Below are 27,888 nucleotides of genomic sequence, written 5' to 3' on the forward strand. Positions count from 1 at the left end.
TGTTGAGTAGGTGAGTCAGCAGGCAATCAAAAGATGAGATAAGCTTCAAAACTCTGAAAATGGATTTGGCCCACTATGGCTCTCAGGCCTTCGATTAATATCACTGGCGTCCGTCTTCATTCATAAAGAGTTGCTACATGATCTGATCCAGAAGCAGCCATTTCATGATAACATCACTGAAAAATTTCCTATCCGTAGAAAGAGACGAATCAATTAACCCCAAAAAAGTGCAAGTCGTACATAATTTTTTTAAAGAGCTTCATGGATTGTTGAGGTCCGGAGCCGCCATTGGTACATCAACGACCATTGTTAAACAAGTAATTTTCTCATATTAATAAAATTTACAACCATGTGCAAAATAATAATTAAGTCCTGTATTAAATATAAATAATCTCTTGAGTTATTTGAAGCTCTAAATGTCTGTCTTGCAATTTATTATGGAAAGAAGCAGTTAATCACAAGCAGAAAAAATTTACATCTGTCATAATTCATGTTAGGGGCCTACGTGTATTTCAAACCATTATATAAATAAACAACGTCGCAGAAATGCATGTCCCTTTACATTCGGTGATGTTGAAAACGATGTTGTTATCTGTTATTTTGTGTTTAATTGCCGTTTGTGAATTATCAGGTATGTACGTGGATACAAGCAGTGTGTGCAGTAATTTAACATTAGTCGTACATCAACTGTGGACATCACGAATTATGTCCATTACCTCTGAATGCAGATAAATCACCATCGACATCAGCACCATCACCACTACCACCACTGTCATCACTGCCACCGCCGTCATCACCATCATCATCATCATCATCATCATCATCATCATCATCGTGATCGCCATCAAACAGTCTACTTAATGAGTTAGGCTATGAAAACTATTACAATTCGGTCGTCTGCGAAGCACAGCATAAGACTCATATGGCCTTATATTGATGATGAAAAGATTACATAAAAATTATCTGAACTGGGACTGCAAATGAGTTTAAAATAGTCACAGATGATTTATGAAATCCTTTGGATAGCATAAAACATCTCCATTCTTATTATGTAGGCCTAATTGTTAGGTTAGGTAAGGATGAATTTAAGGATTAAGTGAATATTACCAAAGCAGGATCAGTACAGTGTATCAATTAATAAAATATGATAAAGAAGTGAGACGAACGACGCACATTAGATAGAGAATGGAACGTTACGGATCACGTGGAAAACTCACGAGGCACAAAGTTCATCTTACACTTCTGTTTCCACCGTACTTCACCATGAGTGATGCCAGAATACATCTGTAATATCAAAACATTACAATTTTTCTCTCTTGTCGAGTGTAGACATTTCACATAAAAAAGATGGAATAGGCCTATCTGTTAGTGAGTCTTGATTGATGATGAGATATTTCTCAAACAAGTAGATAAGTTCAGGGGCATAGGTCAACGTAAATTGAATAAAAGGGACCGAGGTAAAACAGCGAATACAACATAAAACAAGAATTATTCTAGGAAGTCTCAACTAGTTCTGGTGGGTTAAATTGAAAATAAGAAGATAGTGCGTTGAGCAATAGTCATGTCAACTATGTTGTGCTATTTGATAATTGTTTATTTATACTAAATTACATAGGCGATATAAAGGATGAGAAACACCCTATGAGGAAAAGAAATGTTCGAGTGTAGTTCCATCTACGTACTTCTGAATTTCTGTAAACTCAGAAGTACAGTATAACCTCTGTTATCCGTGGTAATAAAGAGAATGGACTGAATGGTTAATCGAAAAAATCGTATAATCCATACCATAAAATATTTTCGTAAGTTAACCCTTCAGACCTGATGTACATTATACTGTACTTGTTTTCTTTTTTGAAATGTTTTCGATACTTTTAAATATTTTGAAAAGTTCAATGTGATAGAAATGGGGAGTATTATTTTTTAAACATTTCTATACATGAATTAAAAATAAAATTAAAATTGTGGGGCTCCAGGGGTCAGAATTTCCCCCAAATTTTGATTTGCTTGATTTGGGATTTTTGGATCACCAGAATGATTATATGACCAGATTTATTTATTTATTTATGTTTTTTAATATAAATTTGGGACTGAACTTGTTAAGACATAATACATGCAATTTAGTAATTTCCTCCGTGGTGTTGTGTTTAACATGCTAGGTAATGGATCAGAAGTTACTAATTTAAGTCTGGTTATTGCGGATTTACATAGTTTACACACTTTGTCCTTTCTTTTTTATTAAATCACGCACAGTTGTAACGGCAATGTCGTATTCTGATTCAAGAATATTTTACAAGTTGGGAAAACTCACAAATAACTGTTTCCCTTGGCAGCAGCGGCAGCAGTACGTAGTGTCATAACACTTGTGTGTAGCTTGTAATAACACACTCTAGAAAAAAATACCTACTATTATAAGGTCCTGTATAGCACTATATGTTTTTTCTGTAACAAAAAAATAGAGCGAAAGAAAGACAATCGGATAATCCGCCGATCGGTTAATAGGGTGACGGATAAATGAAGCTCTACTGTACCTATATACCGAAATAAACAAACAAAACAAAAAAACGTAAAACCTTTATACATAGGATCAATTTAAATATCGTTAATGGACATATTTTATATTTTCTATTGAAGTTAATGACGAAAAATGTAGAAATTTCGAGGTACATTTTGATTATGGAGCATACAGGTAGTTTCTGAATGAGTTTTCATAAATTTAAGGAGTAATAGAGAACGCTATTGGGAATATTTTTTGTTATGGAACCCATTGCTGCAAATTAAAATTGGCGACTTTGCAATCGTAACCCTATAATTATGAGGTCATGTTATGGATAATCAGAATCACTAATGTAATGAAGTTGGTTGTCGTCACTTATAACATTTGTTGTAAAAGTGCAAGATAATAAAGTTTCTCATGCCTGAATTTACTCTCTCATTTTAAAATTTAAAGTGATTAGCAATAACACGACGTCATACTTCATGGGTTCCCTAACAAAAAAATATTGACAATTGTAGCCTATCCTCTCTTACCGCTTAAATTTATGCAAATTCATTCTGAAACACTGTACATAATCTTGTTCTTAGATCAATACGTTGTTTTAAAGCAGCTGCCGTAATGGCAAATTTTTGTTCCGTTAATGGTAAATTAACGTTCCGCCTAGTATTGTAAACAAAAATAAATGGTATATAAAGCTTGCGATTTTTGTGGTAATAATTCAGTAGGGTTAATGTATTGTATGTTTGTGCAAATGTTAAATCTTATAGATTGTAAATTCAGAAAAGATGAGTTCAGAAGTGTACTCAATTGATATTAAGCAGATTTTGGATTCCCTATTTTTTTAAGAGGTTAGGTACAGCTTACATCAGTAAATTTTTTGGAAATATTCAACATTTTTCCCCCATTACTGTATCTTGTACAATAGTGTAAATTGGTAAGTGTAAAAGACTGTGCTTCTGCTATATGAAAAAGATATTTTACGATTTTTTTTTTTTTCAAAATTCAAAATGTTGGCAGTTCACTGTGCAGTGATGAAGTGTTTCCCTCATAACTCATAAACTTGTTAACTTTTCATGTTCTCTCTCTCTTATTTTATTGCTGAAACTCATTGTTACAATATCATGCTCTTTCAACTACATTCCTTAATAAATTATATATATATATATATATATATATATATATATATATATATATATATATTGTTAGAAGAAAATACTGATATTTGACCATTCTTAAATGAATTTATTTTTTATCAGACAATCTATCAAAGGTAGAGAAGTGATCTTGCATCATATTGTAGATATGACATGCATAAATACACACAACAAATTTCATCACAGAATGTTGGATAGTTTTTGAGTTATGTGAGAAACGCTTCATCATTGCACAGTGAACTGAATTAAAAAAAATGTAAATAATGTTTTTAAATCGTAAAAATATTTTTTTCATGTAGCAGAAGGACAGTGTTTTACACATACCAATTTTCATTACTGTACAAGATACAGTAAAAGAGGGAAAAAATGTTGAATATTTCCAAAATTTTACTGCTGTAAGCTGTACCTAACCCCTTAATTTAGAGGATGGAAAAAGTGTTTGAAGTTCCACCATATTGAACAATAGATTGAAAATGATTTAAAAAATTTATACTAAAATACCGACGGGAAAATGCATTGAAGAATGACAAATTTATAAATTATTTTATATTACCTATTGCATGCATAATAAATATTAGAATACCATCTCAGATGCTGACTATAATGTTCGGAAGTTGCACTTTGAGTAAGAGTGGAAAGGAAAGCTAACAAGGAAGTAAGAAGAAGAATTAATACGGAAGTAGCAGAGGCGGACAAAATAAAAGGGACAGCATTAAATCCGTTTGAACATGTAATACAGATGCTGGAAGAACGTCTGTCTCAGTAACACAATATTTCAGTGTAGACCCTGCAGACCCACGGGAAGGAGACCATGAGGCAGCTGAAGTAGTTCCCGAAAGATAACCTTACAGATTGTTTTGAAAAGTGGAATGGAACATGGCATTTTAAGGGTCCAGGAAAAGAACAAGCTAAGTCACATTTTTATTTTTTCATTTTTGTTTTTTGGTCCCATCTGCTGGCTCATAAAGTGAACTATCTTTCTAATAAACCCGAATGACAAAAAATCGGCATTTACTTACTTTTCTATTCAGAAATAAATATTTTACTTTTAGATGGCAGTGCTACGAATGAAGTAGGAAGTCCGCTAAAGCCAAGAATAATTGGGGGAAGAAATGCTACACAAAATGAGTTCCCTTTCGTGGTAAGATCTGCAAGGATTCTCTATATATTTATCTCCAATTTTTCTCAACTAAAATGATCAGATATGCATCTGATAAGACTCGCGTTAGTTCTCGAGACGAAATTGCTCATGTGTTAACGTGTGCCCAGAGTTAGATATACGACATGCTGACATAAAAACGTGTCGGGGACACGTCGTATTCTAGGGCATCGGCATCTCTGACACGTGACAAAAATGTCAATAGAAGAAAATAATATTGATATGCCATACGTTATTGTGGAAATATATTTCCTTTCTAATTTTATTCCAATGTGATGTAAACTAAGTGAAAATTCTGACAGATTTCTAAAACCAGTCTTCTTTTCTTGGCTTCACAACCGAAGATTTTTTTTTTTGAGAACGAAAACATTATTGCAAGAATTCACATTTTACTTGAGAAAAATACACTTAAAGTATCAAGATGAAACATACGTTGAGGATGTTCTCTTGCACTTTGTAATTATATAATGACCCAAGTTTTATATGGATTTACTGAAATATGCCACAAGTAACGTCTTTTCCAAGTATTGTTTTTACAATACATAATAAGATTAGTCTATCCATTAATAGCTAACTTAGATGGAAATTTGCAAAATGAGTTCATTAAAGGAGCGTATTGTAACTCGGAAACTTAATTCCTGACTTTTTCACGTATTCGATATTATCAAGTCCAGATACCCACATTCTGCACTTTTTAGACTACTCTTTTAATGGTTATTTAACGACGCTATGTCAACTACTCGGGTACTTCACGTCGATGGGAACGAGATGATATTTGGCGAGATGAGGCCGAGGAGTCTTCATAGATTACCTGACATTCGCCTTACGGTTGAGACAAACCTCGGAAAAACTCAATTAGGTAATCAGTTCAAGGGGGAATCGAACCCACACCCTAGCCCAACTCCGGATCGACAGGCAAACGCCTCACACGACTTAGCTACGCCGCGCGCCGGTGGCTATTTCAATCATAAATTAGTTGCTTATTAGTACCGCGTATATTCTTATAGGGTTCAAATTTGAACCGGACTTTATTTGTGAAAGTTACATTAAGGCATAAAAAGAGCCAACTGGTTGGGTTTTTCCGAGGTTTTCCCCAACCGTAACGCGAGTGTCAAGTAATCTATGGCGAATTCTCGGCCTCGTCTCGTCAAATATAATTTCGCTACCACCAATCTCATCAGCGCTATATAACCTAGAAGTCGATACAACGTCGTTAAATAACCAACTTAAAAAAGACATAAAAAGTTGAAATCCTGATAGTTTTGCAGAAAATCAAGCTTATTAAGACACTTCTACAAGCTTTTCCACGTCCCGAAATACCACACCCATTACCTTTTCCTCACAGTCACAAGGGATGATGAAATTTTATATTGTATTCATTATATGCTTTGTACTGCACTATTTTATTACTATTATTATTATTATTATTATTATTATTATTATTATCATTATTATTATTATTATTATTATCAATAATTGTCTTATTTTTTATACTTTGTATGCCTCATTTATTTTGACCTGCTGTTCACATTTTATTATGCTTTTTTCTTTCATTCTGTATGTTATATATTATGTATGATTTCTTCTTACTTGTTGTTTACATTTTATTATTATTATCTTATTCAGTTTTGTGTGTAAAATTGTAGTGTACTTTGTAAATTTGTAGTGTTTTTGTAACGCAGTTTTTACTCCTGGTTGAGTGTTAGAGAAGGCCATATGACCTTAACTCTGCCAGGTTAAATAAATCATTATTATTATTATTATTATTATTATTATTATTATTATTATTACTATTATTATTGTTAACTTCCTACCAGCCACAGTCATGGCGTATTCTATGTTTCCCAATAGGCCTACAACTCTCCATCACCATGTAATAAAGTGATAAACACCTATATTTAACAATTAATATTTTTCTTACATTTATTCAATAATTACTCATACTCTTTCTACTACTGTCTATTTTATATTTCTCTTCAGTCTATTCCTACGACTAACGCCCAGCTTCCATAATATGATTAAAATTATGTATTTTTATTCAACATAATACCGATACATATCTTACTGTATACTCTTAATAGCTTTATAAGTCACGTAGCTTAGTCAGCTAAGGCGCTTGCCTGCCGATCCGGAGTTTCGGTCGAGCGCGGCTTCGATCCCCACTTGGGCCTATTATCTGATTGGTTTTTTTCGAGGTTTTCCCCAACCGTAAGGCGAATGTCAGGTAACCTATGGCGAATTCTTGCCCTCATTTCGCCAAATACCATCTCGTTATCACCACTCCCATCGACGCTAAATAACGTAGTAGTTGATACAACGTCGTTAAATAACCAGGTAAAAAAAAAGAACTTTATACCGGCTACAGCAGGGCTGGGCATCGGGAGCGCATCCAGACTCTAAACGGGGACGCTTAATATTCATCCGTCACTGAATCCACGCTGCGCGGTGTTCGGCGGGGAAGAAAGGAGATGAAAATAAATCATATGGCTCCCCGTGAGAGGTAGAATCCGCTCTTGCTGCCCAGCCTTGGGCTACAGAATACTCAAGATCTATAATCATCTTTACTCAGAGCTTCTAACTTCTTTTCCCATCTAATTTTAACTCTAAACATGAATTTCTCTAATTTATTCTGATTGCTACCGTTTAGGAGACCATTCATTTTTATATGCAGCTATATCGTTGATCAATGCGACATAAATATAACTTGTTTTATTTCACAGGTGGCTGTTTTAAATCGAGGAGGCCTTCTATGTACTGGTACGATTATGTCCAGACGCTTTATTCTTACAGCGGGTCACTGTGTTGTAAATAAGTGAGTAGTGTAAACTTAACGTCGACTAAAAATTGTATTATAGAAAATTACAAATGCTCATTTCGGAACATGATTCTTCAAATTGTAAGTAAGATTTTGACATTTCGTAGAAATTGACTTGTGTGAAATGACACTGAGGAGAATACTTTATATTATTATTATTATTATTATTATTATTATTATTATTATTATTATTATTATTATTATTATTATTATTATTACGGGTTACATCAGCTGCTTGTCTATGTGGATGACGTGAATATGTTAGGAGAAAATCCACAAACGATTAGAGAAAACACGGGAATTTTACTGGAAGCAAGTAAAGAGATAGGTTTGGAAGTAAATCCCGAAAAGACAAAGTATATGATTATGTCTTGTGACGAGAATATTGTACGAAACGGAAATATAACAATTGGAAATTTATCTTTTGAAGAGGTGGAGAAGTTCAAATATCTTAAAGCAACAGTAACAAATATAAATGATACTCGGGAGGAAATTAAACACAGAATAAATATGGGAAATGCCTGTTATTATTCGGTTGAGAAGCTTTTATCATCCAGTCTGCTGTCAAAAAATGTGAAAGTTAGAATTTATAAAACAGTTATATTACCGGTTGTTCTTTATGGTTGTGAAACTTGGACTCTCACTTTGAGAGAGGAACATATGTTAATGGTGTTTGAGAATAAGGTTCTTAGGAAAATATTTGGGGCTAAGAGGAATGAAGTTATAGGAGAATGGAGAAAGTTACACAATGCAGAACTTCACACAATGTATTCTTCACCTGACATAATTAGGAACATTAAATCCAGACTTTTGAGATGGGCAGAGGATGTAGCACGTATGGGCGAATCCAGAAATTCATATAGAGTGTTAGTTGAGAGGCCGGAGGGAGAAAGATCTTTAGGGAGACCGAGACGTAGATGGGAGGATAATATTAAAATGGGTTTGATGGACGTGGGATATGATGATAGAGAATGGATTAATCTTGCTCAGGATAGGGACCAATGGCGGGCTTATGTGAGGGCGGCAATGAACCTCCGGGTTCCTTAAAAGCCAGTAAGTAAGTAGGAAGTATTATTATTATTATTATTATTATTAGGCTATTATTATTAGAACTATAGCACGCACGAGATGCAAAAATTCGCTTTAACATGATTATTTTAAGGTTACAAATAGTAGGCCTACAATAATTCCAATGTATTGTATAAGCTAATGACTATGAAACACCTCATAATGCCTTAACATCTATGTAACAATACCTTGCTTACAATGGTGTTATTATGTCGCGAGTGTATAGAACTAAAGATATACCCTTTCGATTCTAAATTGAATGTTGGAATAGTATAGGCATTATAGGCCTATGTAAGAATGTTCTACATCTGCATAAATATTCATTGGTTGTATTGCATTTGAAGTGTTGGATGCAGAAGCCTAATATTCTCAGTGCCAGAAGTGAAGTCAGTAGTTACAGATTGTGGATTAGAAGGTGTGTTGATTGTAGAAAACTGTCGGAATAGTCTCATTAACAGTCTACATTCATTGTCCGGACAAGTTTTCTATTAATTCTTTATTTTATGTGTATACGTGCAGATTTTGGTAAATTTTAATGTATTATTAAAATCTACGTTTCCATCGTATTACAAAATTACATGCAAGGCATTTCAGTAAGCATATGCGAAATAACTTCAAGGCGTCCTCATAACTGAGAAATGAATCTATTAAAGGCAGTAATCTAAACAGTAATCTCTCAGTCAATCCTGAACAGATGGAAAAATTATTTTGGGCAACTACTAAATATACATACGCCAAATAGAAATGATCGGGACGAAATTGAAATACAAACTGCTGAGCCATTTATACCCGAACCCACACTTTCTGAAGTCGAAATTGCGATAGAAAATCTGAAAAATTATAAGTCTCCAGGTATCGATCAAATTCCAGCAGAATTAATACAAGAGGGTGGAAGCGCATTATCTAACGAAATTTATAAGCTTATACTTGCTATTTGCGAAAAGGAAATTGTACCAGAGCAATGGAAAGAGTCCATAATCGTACCTATCTTTAAGAAGGGAGACAAGACTAACTGTAGTAACTTTCGAGGAATATCACTTTTGTTAACGTTGTACAAAATTTTGTCCAATTTTTATTGAGAAGATTAACTCCATATGTAGATGAAATTATTGGGGATCATCAGTGTGGTTTTAGGCGTAATAGATCGACTATTGATCAGATATTTTGTATTCGACAGATAATGGGGAAAACATGGGAGTATAAGGGTACAGTGCATCAGTTATTCATAGATTTCAAAAAGGATTATGACTCGGTTAAGAGAGAAGTTTTATGTGATATTCTTATTGAATTTGGTATGCCCAAGAAACTAGTTCGATTAATTAAAATGTGTCTCAGTGAAACGTACAGTAGAGTCCGTAGAGGTCAGTTTCTGTCAGATGCCTTTCCAATTCACTGTGGGCTAAAGCAAGGAGATGCACTATCACCTTCACTTTTTAATTTTGTTCTAGAGTATGCCATTAGGAAAGTTCAGGATAACAGAGAGGGTTTGGAATTGAACGGGTTACATCAGCTGTTTGTCTATGCGGATGACGTGACCATATTAGGAGAAAATCCACAAACGATTAGAGAAAACATGGGAATTTTACTTGCAGCAAGTAAGGAGATAGGTTTGGAAGTAAATCCCGAAAAGACAAAATATATTATTATGTCTCGTGACGAGAATATTGTACGAAATGGAAATATAAAAATTGGAAATTTATCCTTTGAAGAGGTGGAAAAATTCAAATACCTGGGAGCAACAGTAACAAATATGAATGATACTCGGGAGGAAATTAAACACAGAATAAATATGGCAAATGCCTGTTATTATTCGGTTGAGAAGCTTTTATCATCCAATCTGCTGTCAAAAAATGTGAAAGTTAGAATTTATAAAACAGTTATGTTACCGGTTGTTCTTCATGGTTGTGAAACTTGGACTCTCACTTTGAGAGAGGAACATAGGTTAAGGGTGTTTGAGAATAAGGTTCTTAGGAAAATATTTGGGGCTAAGAGGGATGAAGTTACAGGAGAATGGAGAAAGTTACACAGCACAGAATTGCACGCATTGTATTCTTCACCTGATATAATTAGGAACATTAAATCCAAACGTTTGAGATGGGCAGGGGATGTAGCACGTATGGACGAATCCAGAAATTCATATAGAGTGTTAGTTGGGAGGCCGGAGGGAAAAAGACCTTTGGGGAGACCAAGACGTAGATCGGAGGATAATATTAAAATGGATTTGAGGGAGGTGGGATATGATGATAGAGACTGGATTAATCTTGCTCAGGATAGGGACCTATGGTGGGCTTATATGAGGGCGGCAATGAACCTCCGGGTTCTTTAAAAGCCAGTTAGTAAGTAAGTAATCTAAACAGTAATAATTTCTTATCCGATTTTCTTTCAAAGTGATACAAGAAAGCTTAAAGTGCTGATTACAGTTATTATTTCTAATAGAATAATGAAAGCAAGAAAGACTGGATTTTGGTAAGCACTTCTTGATTAATACAAGCGACATTTGAAACAGAATCTTTAATGAAACCACCAATAATATTTTGATGTTCGATGTTTCCTTCACACCCGCCAACGTCATCAGAGATCCAACCGCCATATCTCTAACGGCCGGCTTCACCAAGCTTCAATAAATCAATCCAAATTAAACATCAACTAGTGAACATTAAAATATTAAACAATTCACTAAAATGCGAGGTTTTCTGCAACCAGATTTTCTTAACATTTAATGACCAGTAAGTAATGCTTCATTACGGATGAATAAGTGTCATTGAATTTGTCATAACTATGTCACAATATTTTTATGAAACCACAGCCTACTATATCGCAAATCGTGTACCTGCTGTATCACTCGCATGCGGGCCAACAATGAAAAAATAAAATAAAATGGAGGAAAATGTACTACTATAGTCCCGTCGCTCTAATTTCCGGAGCCAATCGCGTTGCAGGTCGGCTGCATTTAAACGTGTGCGTCTTGTGATTCGCTGATAAAGACGTTATTCATTTCTTACGGCTCGATAAATACTTAATATAATCGCCCGCCATTTTGGCTCTTTCGTTGGCGTTCGCAGAAAGCACACGAAGACGTTATTTGCCGCTCAATTATTTGCTGAATTACAGTGCGTTTGATTTATTTTTATTATCATAGGAGCTACGACATGATAATGTTTTAACAGTGTGGCAAATAGATTCCTCGTATGGTAGCTCCGCAACGAAAGAACAGAAATGGCGAACGATACTACCTACCTAGATTTTATAGAGCCTTCACTTCCTAAGACGTAAGCAAAGAGGAGTCACGCCGGGAATAACAACGTCGCGACTATAATAGTATTTTCATCTAAAACGTGCCTGTCAAACTCACGCACTGAAAGTGTGAAGAGTTGCTTGTGTACCTATGCGCAGTGGTGAAGGCTGTTCGTATGTCTCAGCAGTAGTTACTCTGTGCTGTTTACCCTGGACGGCTGTGATAACTGTGCAGTGGCGTTTAGATATGATGCACGCCTCCTAACTGCTTTATGTCTCTTGCATTGACTCAACTTAGATGTCGTAGGTAAAAGGTAGAGTCGGGCTCGTGAACGTAAACAGAGCTGTTGTACTAGTGACAGTGGCTGTTGGTACTGTGCATATACTTTGCACCCCTATTTTGGCATATATTTATTACTCTAACAACTTTACCATCATCCTCGTCTTTCTCAGTAGGCCTACTGGTCCGTAAAATGTATGCAATAGAAATTACTGCTATGCTGCCACTTTGGAATACAATAGTAATTACAAAGTAGGTTTATATGCTCATTACAATAATGCTTTCGTAAACATTAAAACAGTATACCAGAATTAAATCTGGCCATTATTGTCATTATAGCATCAAAAATATTTTCCCACATGTGCGATTTTTGAATGAAACAATATCGAGGAGACCATCGAAAACATGAAATAAATGTCCACGCCCCTTATAAATACCACTAGTTGTGCAGTATCTCTCCTATCAGTACTCTCGTCTAGGGCTAAAGAACATGAAATAAAACCCTTAAATTTATGTGACATTTGTGCTGTTTCAAATTGTCGCCCATTTCAAGTATTCGTTGTGCAACAGTGTTGCGAGACAACCTTATAGATTTGAACTTGAATATAAAGAAACAAATATCAAGAGTCCTTCAATAACTGTCTATTAAAAATTACAAAATATTACATAGGTTGCAGGAACATATTCTGACTAGCGCAACCTATGCAACCTATGTAATATTTTGTAATTTTTAATAGACAGTTATTGAAGGACTCTTGATATTTGTTTCTTTAAATTTGTTAACTTGTCGGACCAACATGCCTTTCAAAAACTTGAATATAAGTTCAGGAATGATTTCCTCCACTGCTGCTAATATACAATCTTTAACAAATTCTCCCTCAGTGAATGGTTTTGACGAAGATGCAATAAGTTTATTATTATTATTATTATTATTATTATTATTATTATTATTATCATTAATATTATTATTATTATCCTCAAATTTTGACTTATATTCGTCAATGGCTCTCTCTCTCTCTGGCGATTCCTGATAATGTATCACGTCCGTAGGCTTCTGCATGCCAATGAGTAAAATGTCGTTTAACATTATAATGTGTTACGCACTCTAGTTCTGCGGAGAAAATCAAACACCGTTCATTTCCATTATCTAACACACAGAAATACTGGTCTTCCCATTCGGGATTGAAATACACATTGCACGCCATCATATCTAAACATTTAACACAACCATCCAGGGTAAATAACACAAAGCAACTATTTAACTAATGCTGAGACGTACAAACTGCCTTCACCACTGCGCACAGGTACGCAAGTATAACTTTTCACACTTTCGGTGCACGAGTTTGACAGACATGACCTAAAACATAGGCCTACTGCAGCGATGGTAGTACAGCTCAGGTTAGCTGAGATGGTAGTCAGCACAGCTAACTGAAGCTGACCAGTTTTAAGTTCTTCATCCTGTAATGAACAATTAAGTGTTTTCGCAATTATCACTCATCTCTCATCTGAATAATAATTATTATTCATATTCAAAGGACCCGTGACGATATCACTGTAAAGGCTGGATTCTACATTTGGAAAGATCCAAATGCTGTTTTCAGAAAGGTGCAATACATGAGGGTGCATCCACAGTATAGGATTCATTACAGAAGAGCTTTCGATATAGCATTGCTAAAGGTAAGCACATTTATTTTGTCACGCACTTAAGTTCAGAAGCAAATCTAAGTCACAAGTGATTTACATACGCAGGGAAAGGATTTCTGTGTAAATAGCCTACACATCTATTAATCAATTATATTTTGTATTACCTTTGTGTATCACGATGTTAAAAATGCTATTTTTTGCCATATTTCTGTTGTTATTTGAAGATGGTATGTTTTATTTAATGACGTTCGCAACTGCCGAGATTATTATCAGCGTCGCCGGTGTGCTGGAATTTTGTCCCGTAGGAGTTCTTTTACATGCCAGTAAATCTACTGACATGAGTCTGTCACATTTAAGCACACTTAAATGTCATCGACCTGGCCCGGGATCGAACCCGCAACTTCGGGCATAGAAGGCCAGCGCTATGCCAACTATGCTAACCAGGCCGATTATTTGAAAATCAACAGGAGTTTCAACAATAAGAAAGTAATTAAACTTTTACTTTTGTAACCGATGTAACAATCACATGCAAAACTTTATTATACATTGCATCATGCGATGTTGAATCCATTTTCAGTCATAAATCTGTCCTTTCAGACTCAGAAGGAGCTCTATTTCGAGCATCTGAGATCAACTTATGTAACTGTTTTGGTAGCAGGGAATAAATGATGGTATGCAATTTAAATTCATATTTAATGAATGGGAAGTAAAACATTAAATAACTGTCGTTTTTAGTAATATTTACATCCACATTTCATTACATATTCAGATAATAATAAGTACATTTATATATTTACATATTATATATATATATATTTTTACATAGAGTGTAAATACGTTCCATGCTCATAAAAGTAACTAAAGCATAGGAGATCTGTCCGTAATGTATCCAGACAAAGGATGATAGAACATTTCAGAATATGAATTCTGTTAGACATATTAGAAGAAATGTTGTCCTAGCAAGTGGTTATTTCCATTTTTCTGATGTGTGTAGCAGAAAGAGTAAAAGCGAGAGAGCCACAGGCGTAGCTCTGTCGGGTAAGGCGCTTGACTACCGATCCGGAGTTGCGACCGGGCGCAGGTTCGATTCCCGCATGGGTTGATTACCTGGTTGGGTCTTTTGCGAGGTTTTCCCCAACCGTGAGGCAAATGTCAGGTAATCTACGGCGAATCCTCTGCCTCATCTCGTCAAATATCATCTCACTATCACCAATCTCTTCGACGCTCGTAGTTGATACAGCGTCGTTAAATAACCAAGTAAAAAAAAAAAAGCGAGAGGCTTTTTGGAAGTACAGATTCATGTGTTTTGGATTAAGAAGGCGCTGTTGTGAAGAAGAGAATAGAAAACATTGAAAGGTTACAGGGGTTACGCAGTTCTGGAGCGGAGTGTTACTTCATCCCAGTTTCCAGTTGTAGATGCAATATACTCACTGTGTTGATATTATTGATCCTTATGTAAACGATAAGGAAGGAAATCATAATTACCATATTATTCATTATTATTTCTGCGACTTATATTGAGACAAGTTCGTTTGGAGTGCCCACACAAGAAATATTTCCATCAAATAGCCACATTTTAAGACGTCATAATATTCCCCAATATAAGGTTTTTGCAAAAAGATGAGAATGGCAAAAAACTGCCACAGATAGTATCCCCAATTGGAGTGTTAATACATACATACATACATACATACATACATACATACATACATACATACATACATACATACATACATACATACATACATACATACATACATATTTTATGGTATATAATATCTCGAGAAGAGTTAGCGCAGCATGAATGTCACATGACTGCTAATCAGAGGCAAGATTCCTGCGCGTGCGTGAACAGTGACTCTTCCATGAAACTATTCAGCCGTAGAGATGGGAAAAGTAGTTATTTTCTCATAACAGTTCCAACTGTTCCAGTTCCTTGAAAATACTAGGTTCCAACCAAATAACAATATCACTGTGCACCTATGTAGTTAATACACAGGTGCACAGTGGTATTTTGGAACATGCACGTTGCGACTAGTATCTATGGAACAGTATGTCATGTGATGGAGTATGACATCATAATGAGCTAAGATGTGAATTCTGGAAAAGAAATGTTTTTTAATACCAAACTGAATTTTGTATATCAAGTTGTTCGAAACAGGAATTTTAATGTAATTTTAAAGTATTTGTAAATTGGTCACGAAATTGAAATGGATCCCAATGTCAATGATAAATAAAACCTAACCTAGTGTTACTCTTTTGCCCAACTTAAGTTCACAATGGTGTTCAATTTCTCCAAAAATTAGTAAATAAAAAGCTATAATCATTTCGACCGTGTTAAAATTTCGTCATGAAGTGTAATAATTTCATTGGAATGAAACAGAAAAATTTATGTTTGTATTTTTGTAAATGAAGCACCTTCAACATTCTCTACTGTCCCACTAAGGTTACAATACAGTCATTTTTGAACAGAATTTAGTTTAATTTCAGGAATTGGTAATGAAACTAAAAATTGAAAACGTTTGTAAATAAAACTTATTCTATATATTTTCAGCTTCCTTGATAAATATAGGCATGTTAATAATTGTTTGATAGAATCCTATATTTAATAACATCAGTTTGAAGACAATCTGCATATATATTTTTTTAACAAATTCTTCGTATCTTTATTGTTTAGCCTTTACTTTAGTTTCTAACATTTTTTTCAGTGTGACGAAAGCATTTCCACTTCTGCTTCCAATAGTGCCAAAAATGTTCCGTTCTGTGGAACAGGCGTTGTTATAATGAAGTTCCAAAGTGAAACGAATATTTTGTTACAGCAAGTATTTTGTACTATATAGCTCAGAACAACACTGTTACTTTGAAACGTAGTATTCCAAAGTGCTGTTACATTTTGGAGTAGTTCCTTGCTTGGAACTGTTCCAATATAACTGTCATGTTTTTCCCCCCATCTCTATTCAGCCGACAATGAGACGCTGTTCAGTGAGTTTGGTTGTGTGACCGTCACATTCACAATGATGGAGCGAATCTGCGTCACGTTTTGCTCCCAAATTGGACATTCGTCCTCGCAAGCTGCAGAGGTGGGATTATTCAATTTGTTTATGTCCATATGAAATAGATACCGACGCTTCAAATATGATCGGGAGCCTGTTGAAAGCGATACTCGTTCCGGTAGATTTTCACCAAGTAGAATTAGCCACGACATATAATAACCGAAGCTCCACTGCATTACCTTTTGAATTCGAATAAAATTTATAGTAAATTAATATTTATGTTGTGATATAACTTAAGCATTTGAGTCACTAGTGGAAATTCGTAATGATTGTAAGCACAACACGGAAAAAAAAATATTTTCTTCTTTGAAATACATATTATTGAAGTGAGAGGGATACACATCTAACAACAATTTGTCTCTTCATAAATGTTTTGTTTAAAACGTAAAATTTCGATAGATTACTTTATTCTATTTAAGGAATAGTAATTGAATTTTTACGATGTTACCACATTGTAATATAATTGAAATTATAACACATACTACAGTAATTCGTCATAAAGAACATGGTTTTGGAGTAACCGCAGAAAATATAAAATGATTACATCCATTTTAATTCTTCTATAACATTAATATTGCCGGACACTGTCACAGTTTAAAAGTAAATTAGAAAAGTATGTTTTATCTCGCGAAATGCGTTTCTGAGAAGTTGCTAGATTTATGCCGAAGTTTTTATCTTTAGTATTTTGGCAATAATTTCCTTTTGTTGGATTAACCCTTTCTCTTGTCTTAGTGCCAAGATATTAGAAGAGCTTATTGTCCCTTAGTTAATAACAATGATGCTGAGCGACACTGTTAGGTTATTTTGTGTCTGTATTTGTTGTATATTATGTTTTCACTTTTTGTGTATTCATTTTTTGCGTCAATTAATATGTTAGACTAATTTTTATTATTTTTAATTTCTACTTGTATTTCAGTTGTTTTTTTATGTCATATTCATTCTGTAACTCGTTATTACGGTATATTAATAGCATTGATGTATAATTTTTCTTGTAGTTGTATTGTATTTCTGGTGGTGTGGAAGAGAAGGCCTGATGGCCTTAACTCCATCAGAGTAAATAAGTAAATAAATAATAGAGAACCATAATAGGCAAAAACATAATAAAATTCAATAAACCCCGAATTGGATGTTCCGACTAGACGTCATGATCATTTGCCGACTTTGACATTCAAATTAACAGATGACATGTTTAGGGCTATACATGCCTATGTAACAAGGATATAGGGACTACAGAATGAATTACTTAGGTCCATGACTGGATGCTCGACATTATGCAAATGATAGTCATCTAGGAAAAATGTACCTGTACACGACTGGGAAAAACGATGGTTAGTAGAATTTCTAGGATTATCGAATTTAATAGTATTAAATAGCGAAAGAGAGTAAGTAGAAACGACTATAATCCATCACAATCGAAGATCTATTGTTTCGTAAATGAACACAATCAATTATCTTCATAACAATGTTAGCGAATTTTAACATTCTATTACCTTCTCTTCATATCCTTTATTTACACAGATGACAAACCCCTTGGATTATAATCCAGCAACTCAACCCATTAGCCTGCCACTGCTTCACGACACTCTGCCTGATGAAACAAAAGTCAAGTTCGCCGGTTGGGGCACCATACAGGTAGGCCCTAAATACTTTCCATAGACTAATAACTACAAAACCTCAATTCTTAATTAACAATTTCTTTATGAGTATGATGTAGGGTTATTAAAACGTCAGGACAGATTATTTCATTCTCACGCAAACTTATGTTTCAATTGTTTCACTATTGTTATTCAGGAAAATAACCGAGCTATTTTAGAGTGCGCTTCTTCTTGCAAATTCATAGAAGGAAACAACAGTTTTATTCTATAAACGCTAATTGGCATTATTCAGTGTTACTATGAATGTAAAAGAGATTGTTTCTACACAATGAAAAGATTCAGAGCGCCCTTAACTTGCAGTTATTCTTCCCCACTGTACGAGCGTGCTCATAGATGTCGCTAGTTTCCAGAAGTGTACACCACCTAGTTCGTCAGAGACTATCAAGAGTGCACCACAGGCTGTGGAACTACATTACACTCGTTACGTATGATGATGATTATGATGGTAGAGAATTGTTGATATGTCATAGGGGAACAGCGAGTACCGGGAAAAAACCCATGTGTTGTCTAGACCACGTGCTTACCCGATACAAATTATAAATTCAGGGTATAGCTGGATTTGAAGCCCGGCCACTGGCTGTTAAACCCAGCGCTCCAGCATTGATGTAACATTGTGGAAGCTAGATAACCGCGGATTTGATACAGCGTCATCAAATATGAGTAAAAATATTTATTGATAACTTGTTTGGTATTTCATGTAGTGGTGGCCTTCACATTCCTGTACACGGTGACATCACCACATTTATTAATTGATTACTTTTCCTATCTTTTCTATATCCTCTCATCTTCTAGTTAATCCAATTCCATCCCTATCATTACCCACTCTTCTCTATTCTCTATAATTGAATTTGCTCTCTATCCCCCTTAACCTCCCACACTCGTGTTCCTACTTTCTTATTCTCGACCACTTGTCCTGTTTCATTTTCAATCTCAGCTTCATATTATTTCCCCTATTATTTCTAGCAGCTTTTTAGAGTACTTCCCTATGCAATTTATTTGCAATACTTCAGTATTTGCACTTACTTATAGCATTTATCATTTGACTTACGGCTCCCCTGACATCTTTGCGTTCGGTTTTCTATTCCAATACTCCACTTCATATATTCTAATTTACTCTCACTGCTATGTCTGAAACACCTCAATTTCTGCTGTCACTATAACCAACAATATTCACTGGAAGTAATACCGGCTTATCTTCCCCAAATCATTTAATATTCTGTTCTCACTATTCCTAATCAGATTCACTGGAGGTAACCTTGATTTATTTTCTGTCCCTTTTCCCTCAGTACCTCAAAAACTCTGAATTTGTCTTTACTAATTTTCGTCCCGCTGATTTAATCTCTTGTGTTCCAAGTTTCCTTTTCTTAACTCCCACTCCATTTAATAAATTACATCTTTACTTGTGCTAACATTCGCATACGTTCACCTAATTATATCACTTTCACTTTCACTCTTGGCACTGGCCATTCTTCCACATGCTCTCAAATTATAGATTTTCCGGCCATCACCTGTTTTCTTCGATCACATGTTGATGCGTAGGTGGAGCAGGTCGATGATTCCACTTGGCTCCTCTGTTATCCGTTGTTTATATGCTGACCTCTACATTACTCTCGTCCAAGAGTTCGGTTGCCTGAATTCTGCTGGTGTCATTTTTTCTTCGCCCTGTCGTCCTGTGACTTCAACTGGGTTTCTTTTGTCCACCTATGCTTTCTTCCATTCGTTCTGGCTTCCTGCCTTTCGTTGTTCACTGATAGCTTTTCACCGCTTCGTGCTATATCTTGGATGATGACTCCTCGTCTTTCGTCCATCTTTACTCCTCCTAATCTTCGTTTGTACATCTATATTCCTCGCTTTCTTTACTAAATCTCCGCTTCATTTTGCGTTGTCATTTATCCCAAGCTCCGTGTGATTTATGATTTCTTGACAGAATTCCAGATCATAGAATTTCCCATTCAATTTTAGCTTGTCTTTCTACATTCTAGCAAAATGCTCTTTGTTTCCAGCTGCCTTCAAGAATGGAAGCAATAGTCGTCTCGTGTGTCTTCTTTGGTAGTCAAAATGATATTTCAATCTATTTTTTTTTTATTTTAAAGTTTCTCTGCTTCATCATGATTAATTATATTGTTCTGACGTTTGTAAATCTGACTAAAATTACTCTGTTTATTCCATTTCTTAGTCTAAGCTTATATATTTTTTTCAATATGTCCTTCTCTTACGTCTAAATTGAATAGTTCAGAACACCACATTGCACACTGTCAGTTACATGTATCTATTCCATATTCACGTCCCACTTCTTTTACACCGTAAATTATCATGCTCTTTTTCCCCTGTTCCTCTTTCTCATTTCCTTAATTTCCCGAAGCACTCCTTCAATCTTCTTCTTGTTTCCTTACATGTTTTCTTTTAAGTTGTCTGTTGTTTAATTGTCTTCGTGAATCTTAAGTAGACTCTGTGATATTTGCAAAACTTGTGTATTGTGCTCTGGCGATATTATTTCTTAAGCTAATCTGTTTCATTCTTTATTAATTCAGCGATACTTTCCATTTTAATGTACTATTCTATGCATATTTTAATCGTAGCGCGTTGCCCTCTCTACACTGCTTTCTCTATGCCGAAGCTCTACCCACACACGTCCTTACTATTCTATTTTTGTTGTTGACTCCGATCATAATAGTACATTATGCAACGAGCCTATAATGGTAGTAATTAAGACGCGAGTATGTTTATGAAACGAACGCAAGCCAGTTTCATAATTTTTATACGAGCGTCTTAATTACCATTATAGTCGTTTCACACGACTTTTTATGATCGACCATATTTCTAACTTGAAATTATTCATAAGTATTCATGTTATTCTTATCTCACTGAGGAGCGGAACTGACCTTGTCCTTGTGCAATTCCTCGTAAATTGTGAGATGTGCGCAGACGTGAAAGTATTGATTTTTTTCCGAGAAACAAATGTCTAGTTGTCTTTCGATTGCATATCCGAGAATAATCGATACTTGCGCTTTCATATTGCTACAATGGTGTTTTCTGATTGATGGAACACCTGAACTTTAATGATTAGGTGTACTTTAATGAGGTCCATTAAAGGGCTGCTACCAGGTGTATAATTACTACTGTCGTGTCGGCGTGCCTGGGGAGAACCCAGGAAGGAGGAAGAAAAGGATCTTATCGTTCAAAGTTTTAGGTTGCCTCTGACAGTAGTACTTATAAGAAAAGCCATCATAAACATAACAATTTAATAAACAACAAACAAAGTAGAGAGAAAAGAAATTACAAATGTTATACAAGTTAAGAACTATGAACACATAAGAATAACCCCAAGCAAGGGGGTGGGGGTGATAAAAGATATTAAATACCTAGTAAAGGTCTAATAACGGCGTAAATTGCCGAAAGAGAGGGAACGAATAAGTAAGATGGAGCAAAAGTGAAAACAATGGTAATGTACGCTAGGAGTGATCAAACACCCACAAGAAAGGTACAGTTCCCCGTGGGGCACGGGCTCTGATAAATTCAGTAAAGTTCAACACTCCAATCTTTAGCTGAATGCCGGTACTGGTCCGTAGGATACGCCGTCGCTAGCTCACAAACTATTACCGTTACCACCATACACTCGGAGAAACCTCGCTGTCGTATAAAGGATGTTAACCATCCCGCACTGTCTAGAATATTGTAATTAACAGAGCTGGCCAATGCTCTGTTAGAGACGAAGCAAACAGTCACCGGATCTATGTAGGCCTAACTGCAACATCGAAGCGGCAGTCTCTTGGTAATGCGTCCCACGCATAATCGGAGTCATTCCCTTTCAGCTAGGGGGTTGACTCAAGCCCGACGATGGCGAAGTGCAAACAAGCGACGAATGCTGCAGTGGAGGTTGTAGACTCGTGGTCCTCTCTCTGTTCACTCTCGAGTGTTTCCCGTCTGCCGAGGCCGCTCCTATACTAAAAGCCAGGTTATGAACCGACTAAACCGGAAGCAACGTTCTGTTGCTCGCTTTCTGAGCTCTATTGCCACATAGTGGCGCGAGATTCAAAGCATGTTCAGCGTTTGTCACCGATATGTTTAAAATAACTACTGTCTATAGTTCTCGATAACACTATCAACAATATTAGTACTTAAAATTATTGTTTTTAAGAAAGCGCGAGCTAATGACGCTAGTACGAAATGTGACTCATAATGCACGTGGTACTCCAAAGGAACTGGGAAGTTTGGCTACACTGTCTCCCTGATTCCGTTGCCAGATTTTCGTTAGCAGACGACATTTTCACGTGAGGTCCAATGAAAAGCTCCGTTCTCCTACCCCCCTCCGCCCCGCCATACTCAACGTGTCATCGCTGCACAGGCTACCCCTCTAACCCGCACTTTCCTCTCGCCCTGCCAACTACTTGCTGTTTAATCGATTCATAACCTGGCTTTTAGTATAGCTCCTCCAGCAGACAGCCCACCGCTCTCTTCGTTCTCCAATCAGAGGAGGAGAAAAAGGTGGTGCGTTCACCAAATAAAAACATAGAAATTCCAGCAGCGTAAACCGCACCACACTACAATTCGGCATGGTCGAGCATGAAATGATAAAATTAACTGAATTGTTACGACATACATAGAACGTGAGAGGGAAAACATGCTAACTTATTAACATTTATTTCTAAACATTATTTTCGTTTTCAGAACTAAAAAAAAAAAATAATAAGTGTTGCAAGGTACTTTTGTTTCAGTAACAATCCTCAAGTTGAAGATTGAAATCTGTTTCTATTTTATTAGCTCGGAATTAACCCAATACGCCCTCAAATACTGCAAGCGTTGGATGGGGCTACGATCTCCATAGAGGACTGCAAAGTCAGTTGGCCCAAGTTGGCCAATAACACGATATGTTTTAGTAGTGGGACCAGTACTGCCACACCCTTTAAGGATGCCTGCAAAGTAAGTAAAACTTTCGCAAATTCTCTGGTCCTCTTTTTCATTTCCTCAATATAAGAAATATCAAGTGAGCTACTGTGGTGTAAATGTTATACTTAGGTAGTTTCATGCGAATACCCGTTTTCAACATGCCAGATGCAGAAATGTGCCTTTCGGTATTCCGTTCGTGACTCTTATTTTTAAAAGTGATTTCTCTTAAATAATGGACTGAGTTTGCTTCCATTTAATACTTAAAAGTCAATTGATGGAAGAATGTTACACATAACATATAACAAATTATTGTAAAACTTTATTGATCTTTATTTGAAGTCCACCCTACAGAATGGCTAGCCACTTGAAGATATGACAAAGGACTTAAATTTATGACGGTTGTTTTAAGTAGAATAAACTGGCATATGAAACGGTAGATTTCGTAGTAGTAGTAGTAGTAGTAGTAGTAGTAGTAGTAGTAGTAGTAGTAGTAGTAGTAGTAGTAGAACGTTGTGTCTATAAATTATTTATTTTACATGATTATAAAATGTAATTCTACCTAATTTATTTGTAATGATATCAAGAAGTCTTTTGCTACGATCAATAGAGCAACTAAATTTAATTTAATTTTTTACAAGAAACGTGAACTAGAATCAATGAAGAAATAATATTTCATAATTACATACTCTCCACTAAATTTACATGTAGTTATTGAATACCAACTAAATAGTGTTAGAAATGTCATTGTTGTTGATCAGAATGATGCTGTCATGCATTTCAACAATGCATAAATGTCGTCTCATCTACAGAAGATATGATTGTATGTTTGCCTGTTTGAAATCAATTCACCAGTGACTGTACAGAGAAGTTTCTAGCTTCAGTTTCAGAAATATTCTCCAAATGTACAATCTCTTGCACGGTGACAGAATCAGTTTCTAGTACAGATGGTGTTTTGCATCAGAGGAGACCAGGCAGAACTGGTGTTTCAGCAGAAACTTGAACAAACTTTTACGAATGACCCGAGGAAATGAATACGAAAAGGAACTGTGAAACAGAGTGTACAAAGATCAAGAATATACTATATAATGTATTGCCCAAACAATTATTGAAAATGCAGGCTTAGTCCTATTTGAAAATCTTTGAAGAAATTAAGCATTTGCAACTTTAGTTCATATTATTGAACGTATTATTATAGATGATCTTATTTAATGTTATTTTCAGTGATGAAGAGATCGTTCTATAAAAATTACCAGATAATTCCCGAAACACACTTCCATCGATTAAAATCAATATTTGGTGTGCACTTGCTTACAATCATAGACATTTTTCTTTCAAGAAGAGATTATTAACTCCAAGAAATTATCTGGACCTGTTTATCTATGTGTGTGTTGTCTCTCAACTTAAAATGCAACTACAGACAACAAAGGACTTAATGTCAAAGAACGCTAACTCGAAAATTACAACTTTAACACTAACTCCGAAATCACAACTTTAAAGAAGAGGCAAAAAACAGTTTAATTGTGCGCATATTCTTACGTTACTGCTTTAACTGAAGCGCTATGTTGATGAAATTTGAATAATATAATACCCTAAATACAATACAATACAATAAATATTTTCTAGAAATATTTAATATTGTCTTAAAAATTAACAAATTTTGGAGGTAGTATTCTTTGTTACTAACCCGAAGATTTAAGGGATATGAGTTATTGCCACATTTCGGTACTGATGAGCGTAAAGTTATGAATGAAATGTTCGCTGTCTCGTGGATAGGACGGGGTTGCCTCTTGCCATTGCAGCCCCACTTTTCTCACATTAAACCAATAGCCCTTTCCTTGTGGGAATATATGAAGGACCGATTGTTTGCAAGAAAAGTGAATGATACGATGAAACTCGAAATAATGGTTAAAGAGTCAGTGACTTCTATCATACCCTACATGATTCACAAGACTTGAAAATATTAGTCTACCATCTTCATATCTTTCTAATTATAGTAAGTGCTGATGTACAGATTCTATAAACATAACATTTTTTTTTCGCCAGAATCCCAAGCGTCGGCCAAATTTTAGGATATATTCTGACGACATCGAAGCGTATGGTACATATTAACGCCACTAGATGGACTGCATGTTCAAGAGTTTGAAGAACTCGAAGGAAGGAAAGCAAAGGGCAAAGTCTGTCGCTTTTAAACCTTCATCCAGTATGGATGTTAGTTGAATAGAACGGCGTTCGTACTTAAAAAAGGGCAATGCTCAGCAACAGAAAAGCCAGATGTCACGCAGACCTCGTAGAAGCTTTAGTTCATCACGCTCTTCCATACAGAATTGTTGGGAAGATGGATAGCAGTTTCCAATGTGGAAGAGCAGCAAGTTCCGACATGCCTGATAGAGAACGCCTGTGACTCTTCGTACCGATGTTGCTCGTGCCGTGATCGACCTATGTTTATAGGATTACAAACAATGGTCTCCGCAGGAGTTGACAGCACATACAGGTATTGACAAGGTAACTGTGGATAAAACATTACGAAAGATCTGCAGATGGGAAAAATTGCTGCTAAGTGGGTGCGACATGAACTGACAGCAGAACAGAATTGCACACGTCATGCAGCGTTTCGTTTGAACCTGGAACGATACGAAACGAAGCAGACAACATGATGAAGAGAATCATTGACACTGACGATACCTGAACCAGGGTCTATGAACCCGAGCTTAAACTCCATTCTGGTGAAAGACAACCCAAAGGATCGTCGTCAAAATCCATCTCCTTTGAAGTTAATGGTCATTTTGTCTTACGACATCCGAGGAATTCCTTTATGTCATTTTCTTCCACATCGTCAAAATGTTATGCAACCTACCTACTACGTCGAGTCGCTGCAGAATAACCTACGTCGGGCTATCGGGAATAAACGTCCTAATTTGCTTCAAAATGCAATCTTCCTCCACGAAAATGCTACAGCACATAAGAAAATTGTGTGAAGAATTTTTTACTGCACTGAAGATGAGAAGTACTACAGCATACACTCCAGAACTTTTACAAAAGAATACATCGCTAACGCTGTGAGACGCGAGATTGCAAGATTGGACAATGTTGAAGCGGGTGGTATTCGCTGCATTCCTCATCGTTGGCAGCGAACAATTGCCTGCTTCAGAGATTATTTCCAACGTTGTTAGAGTAGTAATATTTATGCAGGTTACAGTGTGCAATATTATAAGGTAGAGGAATAATTGAAGAGCAAACTTTCATAACCTGACATGTTACTTTTCAGAAAATGCTACAAATATTGTCTCTATAATAAAGGATTTTTTATGTGTATGGTGAAATTTGTATTTTTTGTATGGTGCCTTTCTCATCATGTGTTCAAAGGGCGATTCTGGAGGTCCGCTGGTGGTAAATAATGTGCAATGGGGAATCCATGCGCAAGGCTCGATGTTCTGCAAGGGCGAATTACCCATTCGTTTTATTGGAGTGTCGCGCTTCACGACTTGGATCAGAAACACCATCAGCAGAGATTACTACAGGAGAAGGAGGACCACTGCTGCGATGTGATAGAATTTCATGTTTGACTATTTGTGATTCAGCTTAATGATGTAAAAATAAAATTCAGCAAAGTTGTAATGTATTTGCACTTATAAAACAATACAATTCAATGTGGATATTTTACATTTCAATGCTAAACTGATATATCTATACTTCCTGAAACAAGAAAATTACCGTTGTACATAGGTCCAAATACCTCGCCAAACCTAGAGATCTTACCAACATTTTACGATCATAAAGAAATTCATATCAATCTGTCATCTTTCCACCTTCTATGAAATGTAGAGCTCAGAAAGTGCTTTATACCAACTAATATGTTCCCTGTGGATGAATGATGATTATTCTTGTTACAGACATAACTAGAGGCAAATAATATGTCCGATATCAGAAAAATGAGCGCTCTATAAGAGAGACAAACGAGAGGCTTTCATTCATGTCTTAGCAGTAGCTCAGATATACTTAATGTATTAAAAGCCGGCGGGAGTAATAAATACCTTTTCTACTGTCGAAATTATTACTGGCAATATTATTATATTGTTGATTGGACAATTGTTCGAAGACAGGTAAGAACCTCACAAGTGATACCAACATGGCACCACTTATGAGGGAACTAGATTAGGAGATAATTATTGTCATTATTGTTACTGCCAGTACAGAAGCAAGACTATGATGTTCATGCCATCGCCATTTAAAATAAACTGAGAGGTTATAAAATCGATCACTTGAAAATTTACATCTATTATTTATTTATTTATTTATTTATTTATTTATTTAATCTGGTAGGGATAAGGCCATTAGGCCTTCTCTTCCCCTCTACCAGGGGATTACAACTACAATATTAAGAATACAATTACAATTATAATTACAATTAATATTAAATTTACAAATACAATAAAAATCAAAGTACT

General features: G+C 35.6%; 1 protein-coding gene across 1 annotated transcript; it reads left to right on the forward strand.

Moving 5' to 3' along the window:
• The first annotated feature begins 500 nt into the window (after positions 1-500).
• LOC138713447 (chymotrypsin-2-like) lies at positions 501-27,103 on the forward strand. Its single transcript, XM_069845556.1, has 7 exons — positions 501-631; positions 4,701-4,789; positions 7,528-7,619; positions 13,740-13,881; positions 18,420-18,533; positions 23,318-23,476; positions 26,807-27,103. The coding sequence occupies exons 1-7, from the start codon at positions 547-549 to the stop codon at positions 26,987-26,989; spliced, it is 864 nt and encodes a 287-aa protein (XP_069701657.1). The 5' UTR covers positions 501-546; the 3' UTR covers positions 26,990-27,103.
• Positions 27,104-27,888: the final 785 nt, after the last annotated feature.

The sequence above is a fragment of the Periplaneta americana genome, chromosome 14 (assembly GCF_040183065.1).
Source record: "Periplaneta americana isolate PAMFEO1 chromosome 14, P.americana_PAMFEO1_priV1, whole genome shotgun sequence".
Classification (NCBI taxonomy): Eukaryota; Metazoa; Arthropoda; class Insecta; order Blattodea; family Blattidae; genus Periplaneta; species Periplaneta americana.